The 13,375-nt window shown below is 41.6% G+C and overlaps 2 protein-coding genes across 3 annotated transcripts; both read right to left on the bottom strand.

Annotated features, from left to right (window-relative positions):
- Positions 1-3,274: 3,274 nt before the first annotated feature.
- Positions 3,275-7,744, bottom strand: LOC310812539 (visinin-like; the record flags this gene model as incomplete). The annotated part of the gene is made up of 3 exons (XM_083681156.1): positions 3,275-3,360; positions 4,879-4,990; positions 7,364-7,744. 3 exons carry the CDS (start codon positions 7,742-7,744, stop codon positions 3,275-3,277), a joined length of 579 nt encoding a protein of 192 aa, XP_083537282.1.
- A 3,887-nt stretch (positions 7,745-11,631) lies between these two features.
- On the bottom strand, positions 11,632-13,255 carry tmem238a (transmembrane protein 238a). Of its 2 annotated transcripts, none has more exons than XM_083680672.1 (3): positions 13,105-13,255; positions 12,215-12,559; positions 11,632-12,025 (listed from the first exon to the last, which is right to left on the bottom strand). In XM_083680672.1, exon 2 carries the CDS (start codon positions 12,551-12,553, stop codon positions 12,233-12,235), a length of 321 nt encoding a protein of 106 aa, XP_083536798.1. In that variant the 5' UTR covers positions 12,554-12,559; positions 13,105-13,255; the 3' UTR covers positions 11,632-12,025; positions 12,215-12,232. The 2 variants fall into 2 exon arrangements, with proteins under 2 accessions (XP_083536798.1, XP_083536799.1); XM_083680673.1 differs by having other exon boundaries at positions 13,145-13,235.
- Positions 13,256-13,375: the final 120 nt, after the last annotated feature.

Genomic DNA, 13,375 nt, shown 5'->3' with positions numbered 1-13,375 from the left:
ATATCTGAAGACAAACAAAGCAAGCTTGTATAGAAAGCTCCATAGGATACTGTAAATATATATATACATTTAAACTAGATTGTTGAAGGCGATAGTATGGTATACACTCTACACAGAGTGCAAGAACAGATTTTGGAAGACAGCCCATCTCTTTGAGAAAGCTTTCTTTTCCTGCATTTGCAGTGCTTGGATTCGTTCACACTGGTTTGTTGAGCCATTGTTGATTGAAATGCTGTTCTTTGGTTGTGATTGACACAGTTCTATACAAACATGTGAGTCAGAGAGGATTTTTGTATGTGTGTTGGATTGAACAGGTTTAAATGGGTTGTGGTTGTTTTCAGTTATTGCGGCAATCATTATTTCTGACAAGATCTGTCATACATACAAAACAGTAAAATGTCTTGAACGGGTATCAATATCGCGGTTGTAGATTTGTGGAGACAATCACTGGGAAATGACAAACATTGTCAGCAACTGAAATGAATCATTTACTTCTGTGTTTTGTTATTGTATTAATAACTAACTATCACTATATTGACAGTAACTGTGGTACGATTGTGAATACAAGTGGTTAACTGTATCTAATGTGTTTCCCTTGCTGTGCCTGTTTCCTGTCTTCCTTAATACACAAAAAAATAGACTAATTCTCTCCTTTTGGGCACTTGTCTGTTTAAACAACCATCTTATTTCAAGTCTGGTTGATGTCCTAAGAGAATGGAACTATCTGTCTGGATGAACAGAGCGAGATGCGGTGATTACATCAACGACAGGGAGATTTGTAGGTTAAGACAGATGCTTTGAAATGCTGGACAGAAGGTTACATCTGTTACATACGTCATAGGAACACGACCAGAGAGAGAGAGAGAGAGAGAGAGAGAGAGAGAGAGAGGGTGGCGGACTACAAGATTATTTCCCATTAGTCCCATTTCCCATTAGTGTCCCATGATGTTTGCAATTCATACTTTGACTTCATTCAGTGTGGGCTACACAGTATTTACTCGTGAGAAAAGGTCAGTGCCGCTACCTGGCGGTTTCTGTTAAAGCAGCTAGATTTACAACTGTTTTGAAGCACAACTTGATAATATAGGCTTATATTTGAATGACATATTATGACATGTTTATTATCAGTTTAAAATATTCTATTCATGTTTTTCTTTAGACTTTATTTTAATTTCAACACTCTGCTGGAGGTGATTGATTAGTGTAATGGGACTCGAAGTCCCTTTTACCCAATTAAGTAATGATGACACTACCCAGTGATGATAAGGGTCTATATAGATAGTAACAGAAATAAACCAGGAGGATGATAAGGTTTACATAGAGATGAACAAGTCAGTTTTTTTTTCAGGTTTTAAAGGCTGGATTGTACCAAGCCTCATTTATTTGCTATTGAAATGCTGTTATTTCCAAACAGAAAACACAGTTCAGACCTGTTTGGAGTGAAATGCTTTATTTCACAATGTGAATTTTAAATCAAAAACAGCAAAACAAATACAAAAGAGAGAGAGAAAGCAAAGTTACTATACTGTAGATCATACAGATCAGATCCCAATGTGATATGAGCTTGATCAACAGTTATTGGATTTTGCTTTTCTAGTTAAACAACAATCGCTCAAATAGGGGGTCATTTCTAATGGCGAAAGCTAATAAAGCTTAAAGTTGATGTGAGTCATGTGACATAGCTGAAGACCATTAACAGAGGTTAACCTTTAACCTTTAACAGAGCAGACAATATTCTATTCCCCTAGTCCTTATACAGTCCTATATTTGATAGCATTCCTCATTCCGTTCCATGCATTACAATGACCCCGTCCTCCGACTTCGACCTCCACCAGCCTCCCCTGATGTGCACACATTATTAAAGCAATCCGTCTCTCTCAGACACAGGGCCAGATGTACTAAACGTTTGCACACATCATCAACAAGTCAATCACACACAGTCAGATGACTTCCTGCTAAGAGATATAAACAGCAACATCATTCAAATCTCCTGAGACTCATAGTTCAGACAATCAGACAATCGGTTTCAACTACCTTCTTTCAAAACGAAGGCAACGGAGAGGACGTTTGTTGTGAGGTAAGTGTTGTGTCACGGTTGGCAGTGAGTGAAGCAAAAGTTTCCTAACCCTTGAAGATCAGAGGTGCTATTGGACTGTTAACTTATCAGCATCAGCATCCAGTTCTTCACAATATACAAGTGCAATTACATAATGCAATGACTAAATATACAGGCTTTAAACACATTCATTCAACTTTCTAAAACATTATGCTATGATCACTTTATCTTTGCCTTCTCAATTTCAGGTTTTATATTCTTAAATGTAGTAATTAATATTTCATAACCCATACTGTCAAATTGGTGTTTGATCTGTTATTAAGTGTTATCAAAACTATAACTAATCTCTTGCCAGTTGTCAAAACTCATCATTAATCAAAATATACTTAAAGTTAAATACCAAATAATCCAAAACAACTTTAAGTCTACCTCAATTATATATTTATGTAGTGTAATAATTTTCCAAATATCTGGTTTACGGACATGTTAGATGCCCAAACTGTTTAGCAACATTACATCATAACCTACATTATGTAAGCCAATGTGCTTTAGATGGATTAGGATCAATAAATGATCAATAAATTATGCTTTTAACACCTTCTCACATCCACACCAGCATAACACTTGAACCCAAACCAGTAACCTATATGTGCATTTTTCATTTTCTGGTGATGACTAGTTTTGTAGCTTATCATGAATTGTAATATCCATACTTCTAAACAGAGAATGAAACACAGTACATGTTTTATATATATAGTATAAACTATCACAACTCTGGATGAAGTACATTTACCATAATGGAGAGAGGGTTCTTCAGCTGTAGAATTCTTGAAATTTACAATTCAAAAATGGAAAAAACTTTTCCATAGAAAGTTTCTCATTTTCAGTTTAGTCAGAGATCTTTGAAAATAAATCCCCCATTTGCAATAACTGAGTTGTAGTTTCAATACTTACTGTACTGACAATTCAAATTCAACCGACCCCGACCCTGTTATGGAACACTGTACTGGTGGAGGTAGAAATCAGAGGACGAGCTCATTGTAATGCATGGAATGGAATGAGGAATGGTATCAAACACGTGTTGATGCCATTCCTTTTTTCCGTTCCATGCATTACAATGAGCCTGTCCTCCAATTTCTACCTGCATCAACCTCCACTGGGGTGTGCTCGTGTGGATGTTGGAGAATGTGGAGTTGACAGAAGCGTTCTGCGGAGGAGCTACTTAGTAGGTTCATACATGATGAGGCGGAGAGCATCGTCGTTCTGCATCACCCCCTGGATGAACTCCCCCTCCGCTAGCCGCTCTGGGGGAGAGAGGGAGAGAGGAAGAAAGGAAAAAAGAAAAAAAGAAAAAAAGAATAATCATCAATTGTTTTGTTCAATTGTGCAGCGCCATTAAAAAAGCATTAGCCAAAGAAAAACATAAAACAAGACACATGCAATATGTTTCTTTTTTTTCTAGCAGTTTCTTTACAAAGGTCTCTTGGAGGACCAATTGCTGTACATTTCTCATTCACTTTCATTGGCGTCTATTGAGAACCTTGTCTCCTTGTATACCACAACGCACTCTGATAACCACCGTTAGCAGCATTACCGCCTCTTGGTTGCACCCTCATTGATGGGCTGGACATGGTCCCTCAGACCATGGCAATTTCGCTAGTACACCAAAAATAGTTTTTTGTAGTTGTAATACATAAATGCCATTAATGCATGACAGGGTGTGAATTAACAGCCGATATCTGCACACTTCCCTGCTGTGTGACAGACCACAGCATCATTTGACTGAACATTCCAATGTTGAGTTGAGTTGAGTTGGTTGTTAATAAAGCTGTAAGCTAAAACATCCAAATGGTACACCACAAGATGGCCGCCGGTACACCCACCATGTAATGTTGATTTGAATGGGCATTTCTGTTCTATTCATTCTATTTCTATGGGGGGAGTCGAGTTCCTCTCATTATCAAACGGCGCCCTCTAGCATATACAGCAGAACCAGATGAAGCCATAGATGGATGGCTGTGTTTGGATGGCTGTGTTTAAGTTCACATATTTTGATAAATATTTTGAAGAATTAAATGCCAAAACTAGGGGGCAAAATCAGGCCCTGCAGCTCAAGAGGTGGAGCAAGAAGCTTTGTTCCCAGTTTACTCCTGGTATCTCCTGTGTCGATCATCAACATGGGAGATATATCAAATTCCTGAACCAACCCTTTAACTTGGCAAGCATTGCATGACAGTCATCATTGTAGATTTTTACCTAAAAGCAAGCTAACTATCTCTCCATCCCCTCCCCTCTAACTATCCCTCCCTCCCCTCCCCTCTAACCATCTCTCCATCTCTCCATCCCCTCCCCTCTAACCATCTCTCCATCCCTCCTCTCTAACCATCCCTCCCTCCCCTCCCCTCTAACCATCCCTCCCTCCCCTCCCCTCTAACCATCTCTCCATCCCCTCCCCTCTAACCATCTCTCCATCTCTCCCTCCCCTCCCCTCTAACCATCCCTCCCTCCCCTCTAACCATCCCTCCCTCCCCTCCCCTCTAACCATCCCTCCCTCCCCTCCCCTCTAACCATCTCTCCATCCCTCCCCTCTAACCATCTCTCCATCCCCTCCCCTCTAACCATCTCTCCATCCCTCCTCTCTAACCATCTCTCCATGCCCTCCCCTCTAACCATCCCTCCCTCCCCCCCCCCTCTAACCATCTCTCCATCTCTCCATCCCCTCCCCTCTAACCATCCCTCCCTCCCCCCCCCCTCTAACCATCTCTCCATCTCTCCATGCCCTCCCCTCTAACCATCCCTCCATCCCCTCTCCTCTCTCTCACCATTGTCTCTTTTTTCAAAGAAGCTCCAGAGTTTGTTGGCCCTCTTCTCTGGCGTGTTCTCATCGACTGCCAGATCAGCCTGGTTATCTTTGGGTATCAGCTTGAATATGGCCTGGTGGAACACAGAGGGCATGTTGAGTATGTTACAGAGGCTTCACTCTTTTAGTCTCTAGTCCATCTGAGTGATACCAAAACCATTGAGTTTCAGCATCATAAACAGCCTTTCATGTTGAATCCAACAACACAAATAATAGTTATATTTAACTATCTTATAAACACATCATCCTTTGGGGTAGCATTGTTACAAACTGCAAGTAGTAGCAAGGTGTTTGGTGTAGCATGTCATGCTCATTTTCTCACCATGCTACACAATGTGTTGTAAACCATAAATCCCCTAACCTCTGGCCGTTGCAGTGAGAGAACATATCCTTAGAATCCCCCAATCCCGTTCTATAATCTTTTCACAAAGCCATCTCCCAGAGCTGATCTACTGTATCTCTCTGGAAGAGAGATTACTGTCGAACATTGTCGCTGTTTTGTACTTTGAAAAGATCAAATGTTAATCTTTAAAGGTAAGGAGAAAATGCATGAAAGCTACTTCTCTGATACAGAAACTAGTCATGGCATGTCTCTCGAACAGTGTCTCCAGTTAGTTGGAAAACTTTAAACTATTCAAAGTAGGTTACTCTTGGCAAATATGTGTTTGTTATTCTCTTGGGGGAATGGCCTCCCCCCATCGCAAATCTACATTTTGAAATGGGAATTCACGTTTTTCTATTTGTTTCTATCATTATTGAACAACCAAAGTTATCAGATTAACTTGAAAAGAAGATTCTAGGGTCACTTTATAATATTGTTTTCAAAATCATCTTTCAATTCAAAGGCAGAATGTTTGCATTCAGAATGTAGAGATTGCCATAATGTTGGTGTTAAAGGATTCTAAAATGTCAATATCTTTCATTTGAAAACATCCCTCTTATCTCAACTTTACTTCAGACTGATTAACATTGTTTTGTGAAAGCAATCAAAGGAATTTTTAATGAAAAATTATGCAAACACAGAATGACAGTACAAAAACCACAAACTCACATTTCAGCTATACGCTGTAAACATGTGGTTTAAGGATTAGAGCCAAAACGCTTGAAGGATTTAGTCTTTATTTCTCTCTTCAGTCACCCATCACTAACTCTTGACAAATACATGTGTTTCCCTACGTAACAAACGACTGTACAACTTATTTGTTGTCGCTAAGCATTGGGGCTAACGCTATTATTGGAATGTTGGTATTGGGTAATAGCTTAAAGCAGCAATCCTCAATCTCTATCTCCATTGGGGAGAAGGTGTGTCTTGGCAAATCAAACTGCCACTGTTTGAGTTCTGTGGTAATCACCCCTTAAATCAAAGACCAGGGTTTCAAATCTAATCACAAACAGCAGGTAATCCAATTGAATTACTAGGGCAGGAAATTGGCATTCACTTTGTCAATTACACATTGTTTTGAAGCATTGGGTTCATTGAACTGTAAACCAGGACACCATAACACTTTAGGGCCTTAACCACTATCTAATCTCTTTAAGACTCAATGCAGTCCACTCCTCATTCTCTCCTGCACTATATTTATCCTTCCCTCCTTCTGACATCCTTTCAGCTTAACCTCAGAGTTAGGTCATGCTAAATTGTTTACCATCCATATATTCAGTTCCCCCTCAGCATAACAATGGTTACCTAAGAGGTGTGAGCTGAGAGCCTATTGGTCAGTCCTGTTCGGGCATCTGTGCCAGTATTAGTGGAGGATCGTTGACACTAAGATTGGAGCTGTAAATCTTTAAATCAGGTGCTTGCTCTCAAAAGTGACTCACTCAGGCAATGCATTCTGGGGTAACCTACAACATATTCTGCTGTAGAGCAGTTGAACCACTTGCTTCAGTATGGTTCGTAACATTACATGAGAAAAAGCCAAAAAAGATCAAGGCTTTCTTCACTAACTGTGTTATGTGATCACCCTTTGAGGAAAAAAAAGTGTTGTATGAAGAAATACCAGAGGATTTGTGCAAGGGTCCATCCACACATTCTTCCATCCATTCTTCCATCAATCTATCCATACATCCATCTTTCCATCCATCTTTCCATCTATTCCTCCATCCATTCCTCCTCTATCTATCTATCTATCTATCTATCTATCTATCTATCTATCTATCTATCTATCTATCTATCTATCTATCTATCTATCTATCTAACCATTTATCCATCCATCCATCCATCCATCCATCCATTCATCTATCTAACCATTCATCCATCCATCTACTGTATCTAACCATCCATCCATCCATCCATCCATCCATCCATCCATCCATCCATCCATCCATCCATCCATTAATCCACTGTAACTAACCAGTGATCCATCCATCCATCCACCTACCTAACCATTCATCCATTCCTTCCTCTCTCTATCCATCCATCCATGCCACCCTGATCCATGACTCACTTGACAGATCTCATGCACTTCCGACTTAGTGATGTATCCGTTCTTGTCCACATCGAACAGTGAGAAGGCCCACTCCAGCTTCAGCGGCATCCTGCCAGAGGACGTCATGTGCAGCGCCACGACATACTCCTTGAAGTCCAGCATGCCGTCATCGTTGGTGTCGAAGGAGCGGAAGACGTGCTGTGCGTATGTTTGGGCGTCACTCTCTGGGAAGAAGCGGGCGTAGATGGCCTCGAACTCCTCCGGCGTGATGCGGCCCGTCGGACACTGCTTCTGGAAGTTTTCGTACCAAAGCATGATCTCTGTGTCGCTGAACTTGGTGCTCAACCGCAGGTCGTCCAGGATCTCCTTGGAGATCGTACCACTCTTGGAATTCCCCATGTCTTCAGGTGGAGGTGATAGTGTCCTTTTGATCTTTCACTTTAGTTCTTCACTCGTTCTTCACAAGAACTAAGATCCAATCATTCCTCACGGCTGCTTCTCCCGCAGGCCTTGTACTGAATCCAGTGATGTCACTCTGAATAAAAGTTGTTTGGACACAAAATATTTCTCAGTTTTGAAATCCAGATCAACTTTGTTTCAAGACTGGATTTGATGCGTGAGAGCCCCATGCTCATACATCTTTACTTTACCAATAATTCACAAATCCAATAGTAGATGTGCATTCTAATACATGTAGTCCTTATCTACCTATTAAAACAATGTTCATCCCATGAAACATATGTGACATGGATCTAATTGGCTAATGAAACCATCAGAATGGTCTAAAGTGAGACCAGCGTGGTTGATGCTATACATAGTTGGGAAGACAACACAATCAGCTAATAAACTAAAGCAAGAACTAAATAAATGAAGGGTCTCAATACAGTATTCCCCTTGGAGAATTGGTCAGACAGCACTAAGCAAAAGGAAAAAGATCATAAAAGAAAATGGCAAAAAACAAGAAATCATTAGCTTACCTATATGTGAGCGACGGAGAGGCAGCGAGTCAAGACGGAGGTGAGACTCACACAGAGAAAAGAGGGATCCTGCTAACTGACTGCTGGGTTAAGTCAATTATACAGGATTGTTATTATTAAACCTTTATTTTAGGCAGGGGAGGTCGTCCTGAGACCAAGCTCTTCTCCAGAGCAGCCCTGGTTGACACACATGGAACAGATCATACGTGTACATTCCAACCACAAACATTATACAATTCATTAATCCCAAATCAATTACAAAGTCAATTTACATGATATAATCCACTGTGAAGAAGTTCAGCCACACAGAGACTGAAATTAACTTCTGAGCTGGTTATTTTTGCTTCTCCATGCGCACTTCCAATGAACAGTTTAGACATGCACTGCCATGACTCTTCTGTCTTGAAATCCCAACAACAGTGATGTGACCCTGTGTCTGTTTGATTTACCTAGACATTAGTTTCTTCTGTTCAAAGGTGTGTGTGTAGGCCCTTTGTGCACCCTTTGAGTGCTGTGTCTCCAACTGATGTAAAGCTATTGAACAGGCTTTATCAACAGAGGTCTACCAGAACACAGACTTCACCACCATGCAAGTAGATTGAAGACCCATCTCTTCAGGCTACATCTTGACTGTCCCTCCCAAAGACCTCTTCATCCTCACTACCCCCCTGTACAGTTTCTCTACTGTAAATATATATATATATTTTTTTTAAATTAAAAAGTAATTCTTCCTTCTTCTAGCATTGTGACTGCCAATGGCCCCTGGTCCTAGCATAGATTAGTTTTTCTTATGATGACTGATGTATAGATGATTCACTTACTTAGACAAATAAATAAGTGATAAATAAATTTGGATAAAGGCGTCTGCTAAATGTCTAAAATGTAAAATGTAATGTAATGTAGGTAATTCATACAAATGTACAATTCAGTACATTGTACTGTTCCCTGCTGTATCCTGTGCATATGATAAATAAAGTTTGATTTTATTAGATTTGAATTATTAAGACTTTGAAAGGAAACTTCAACAAAAGAGCCATAACAATACTACATACTGATGGGCTATTTAAAACTGACGGTTCTTGGGTCTTAAAGATCTATTTCAGGTTAACCATGAGTGGCTTCTCGCACTTTAGATTTAGGGGGACTTAAATTAGCTTACTTGATCTGCAGCCCCTAAGCCATAGCCCACCACCTGGTCAAGTGGAAATGACTGGAAGAAAATGTGCAGCGCATTTGCTTGTAGAATGTCTATTCTAAGCGCTTTATCAAATTAGGATAAAGTTGGTACAGTATAAGTCAATGACGGACTGATATGATATTGCATGTTACCTTTAAGTGATACAGTATGATCACAGGTGCCCTGAAATAGGGGGACTATGTATAAAAAGTGTTGCCATTTTTAAATGGTGAAACCAATGTGTGCACAAATACCATCAAATAAAAGCTGAGAATCTATACCTCATAGTAATCGTTTGATTTCAAATCCACATTTGTGGAGTATAGAGCTGTTCCATTATTTACACAGGGCACTGTACACTGACTTTGGTAACCCCTGCTATAGATGCTATTGGATATGTTAAACATATTACTGATAAGGAATGAAATGCCCTCATGTTTACTTGGATCTGACAACTTTGACACTACAACTATTTAAACTACAAGGCCCTTAAGTCCCTGTGGTGGAGTGCTGTCAAGTTGTGTTATGAGATCGGTGTCCATTTAACCTCTGATTACCTCATTCAATCAAACTACTTCAAAGACCTGTGCAATCACCGATGACTATAGTTCAGGGGAGGCTGGTGGAGGTAGAAATCGGAGGACGGCTCTCCTCCAATTTCTACCCCCACCAGCCTACAGTGCTATAGCTCTACCACTACCAGCCCTCTACCGCTTCAGCAGTCAATCTATCTCAGTTTCAGTGGCCGTTGTCTGACACTGCTGTTACAAAAGCATGAAAATGCAATATAAACCAGTTATTAGTTACTAGTTAGTAATTAGTTACTGTGGTTTGGAGTCACGTATAGAAGCATTTATATAAACTGTTAAGTTTGCTCAACTGCAGGTAAGCACTTACTGTTTAGTTTAAAAATGTAACTGCATCTGGCCAAGGCACAAACAACTAAATGCAGCCTCTCATCAAATCTACAATCCTTGTTTCACCCATCCATCCATCCATCCATCCATCCATCCATCCATCCATCCCATCCCATCCCATCCCATCCCATCCCCTTTTCCTGACTGGAGAATGGAATCATCCTTAACCAGACACGTAGGGCACATACTGTAGTGTAGTAGGTAGCGGACATGTGTCGACCCCTGCCTCTAGGGACACTGTGATGTCCTGAGTTGGCAGCTTTGGCCACATGACTCGACCAACATAGACACCATCCTTCTCTTTTTAGAGAGGAGATTGTCCCTGGAGCCATGAATACACACCAGGAGGCCCTGCTCATCGGATTACTGTTTCCCCCCTGCTCTCTGAGCCTGTAACGCTGCCCCTGCCTCCGATAACGACCTCACCTTTGCTCTAGATCAAGGTTTATAGGTGGAGGCCAAGGTAGGGAGGCTGAGGTAGGGAGGCTGAGGTAGGGAGGCTGAGGTAGGGCAGGGATCCTTTGATCAAGAGAGAGACTGAGACGGAGGCTAAAGGAGGATTAGGAGGCGAGTCAGGTGATGGTTGTAGGGAAAATATGCCAGGGAGAGTAGTCTCGCATTGCCAAAACTTCCAAGTCTACAACACACTCTTTCATTGAGTCTGGTGAGTTCATGATTGGAAAGTGTGTTTCAATAGGTACTCACTCCTGAAGCTTTCAAATCCCGGAAACCCCTGCCATACCTCTCTACTGGGGTATGGAAATCGGGATTCCCCATCGATCCCAATACAACGTTTTTATTACTTATAGTTCAGTAGCTGTAGGAAATTTGGAGATAGAAGTTCCCGAGTAGGAAATAACCACTAGAACGACCCTCCAAGGATGTGTTAATTGAACTGGCCATTAATAAGATGTGTTGTCATTAATAAAATGTCTGTCTTTCCATTGAACCTGAAACACCTGGTTTAGCCTCCCCCTCTCTCCCTCTTTGATTGTGATGCATAATGATAACATTCTGTGTATTATATAACTTTCCTCTAAATTATAGTTTTGCATTATTATGGTTTGCATTAACATTAAGCTACCATTCTTATTCACTGCAAGAACTGTGGGAAGGTCGTGTATAGTTGCTGGAATGACCATTGTGTTTCTTTAGATTTGAGTTCTGTGTACAAACCCATATAACATCTAAAAAAGAGTTTTGAGGTAGTTAACATTCATGGACATTTTTATTAGAAATAATGATACACAAAAGCCAGATACAATGCCATTTTTGATAAACTGACACAAAACAAGACATCTAAAACCATCTAACATGTTAGGGAAAAACTGCCCCATGTTATGATGATGTAACAGAATTGCAGATGCATGATCATACACGTTTTAAGTATTATATAACATTTCACGGACTACATCTTAAGCAAGAGCATAACACTGCTCAGTGTGAAACAATGTGAATATCTACCATAAATCAATAATACTGGCGGATGATCAGAGACATCCCAACTGTTGAAATGGCACAAGGAAGGGAGGAGGAGGGGGGGGGGGAGGCATCACAGTGTTCATTCGGGGGGTGCATCACAGTGGTCGACATCTCTCATCATCACTATCTGTGGAGATGGAAGCAGAAGAGGTTAATATGTGTTACCCTCATTTCCACACTGAAGAAGCCTCGCATGGCACCCAGTATGCCCTGACAGCATGTCAAATCACTTCTTGGGCCCTGAGAAGGGTTCCTTACAGACAAAGGCAGAATCTATCAATCAGACGTCTAAGTCCCTGCGAATGACTTGACCCACCTGTATGTAAGGGCCACCCTAGGGCCCCCTGTGGCTGCGATAGGTGCGTATCTTGCGGCTGAGGTTACGAGCGAGTCGATCAACCGCACTGCCGATATGACCCATCTCCTTACGGGTGGTCAGGCCCTCGATGTTGCCGCTGTACCACAGCACCCAGCCCCCCAGAGACATAAGCACCAGCAGAGCCCCCGTGTACACCAGCAGGTCCCCAAAGTCCCGGCCTCTGATCTCCAGAGGGGCGAAGACTCCCACCAGCAGCGCGGCTCCACCCAACAGGTCCATCAGCACAGCGAAGGCCAGGGCGAGTTTACAGTGAGACAGGCCGTCACAGAGACCCATGGTCAGCTACGGGAACAAAGGAATTAGAATGACATGTGAGAACCTCAAAAGTCTTTCATTGATCCCTCTCAGAGGTGGGTGATGCATCGGAGGAGAAATCGGCCCCACTATATGGCAATGCTACATACTGAAAATGGTCCGACTTGTTTTCAGTTGATGCTCTCTTGAGAAGATTCTATTGAAATCACCTTTCACTAGGGTCTGTGCAGGGCTATAGAGTAAGCTTGCTTGTCACAACACGCTCACGCTCGCTCGCTCGCTCACACACACACACACACACACACACACACACACACACACACACACACACACACACACACACACACACACACACAGTGTCTACAAAGCAGAGAACCGAGGGCTAAAAGGTTTACAGTATGTTTTGAGTAGGAGATGCATTCCATACTGAATTGCATACACTGCATTTGTTAACTGAAAAGATGTTTGTATGATGTAGTAGTGTATACTACGGTGTATACTATGTGTATATATGCATTCATTGCAGGTAAAGTGTATGTAAAAGTTGCAATATGTGTCCTAATTTCTCTTACCTTGAAACAATTCCGAGACTGATCTGTAGTTTTAACTCACCGCGCAGTGTAGTTATTTGTCACCACGAAAGATTCTTTCTTCCGAGCTTTACAAAGTTTTCTCCACCTGGCCTTTGTGTATCCGGACCACCTTGACTGTCTCCGCGTTCGAGGGGATCGGTCTGAGCACAGCTCTGCGCACAACACCCGATCTACCTTAGATTGTTGGGAGAAACGACGATACCGATGTGATCGGTGATGGGACGCTTGATACCGAGGCTTCGGCGCTTGT

Source organism: Argentina silus, assembly GCF_951799395.1.
Source record: "Argentina silus genome assembly, chromosome: 11".
Taxonomy (NCBI): domain Eukaryota; kingdom Metazoa; phylum Chordata; class Actinopteri; order Argentiniformes; family Argentinidae; genus Argentina; species Argentina silus.
The sequence above is the reverse complement of the archived record's forward strand: the minus strand, read 5'-3'. Positions and strand labels throughout refer to the sequence as shown.

Excerpts from the sequence above, each read along its gene's own strand:
- tmem238a (XM_083680672.1), bottom strand. The coding sequence starts at position 12,553 with ATGGGTCTCTGTGACGGCCTGTCTCACTGTAAACTCGCCCTGGCCTTC.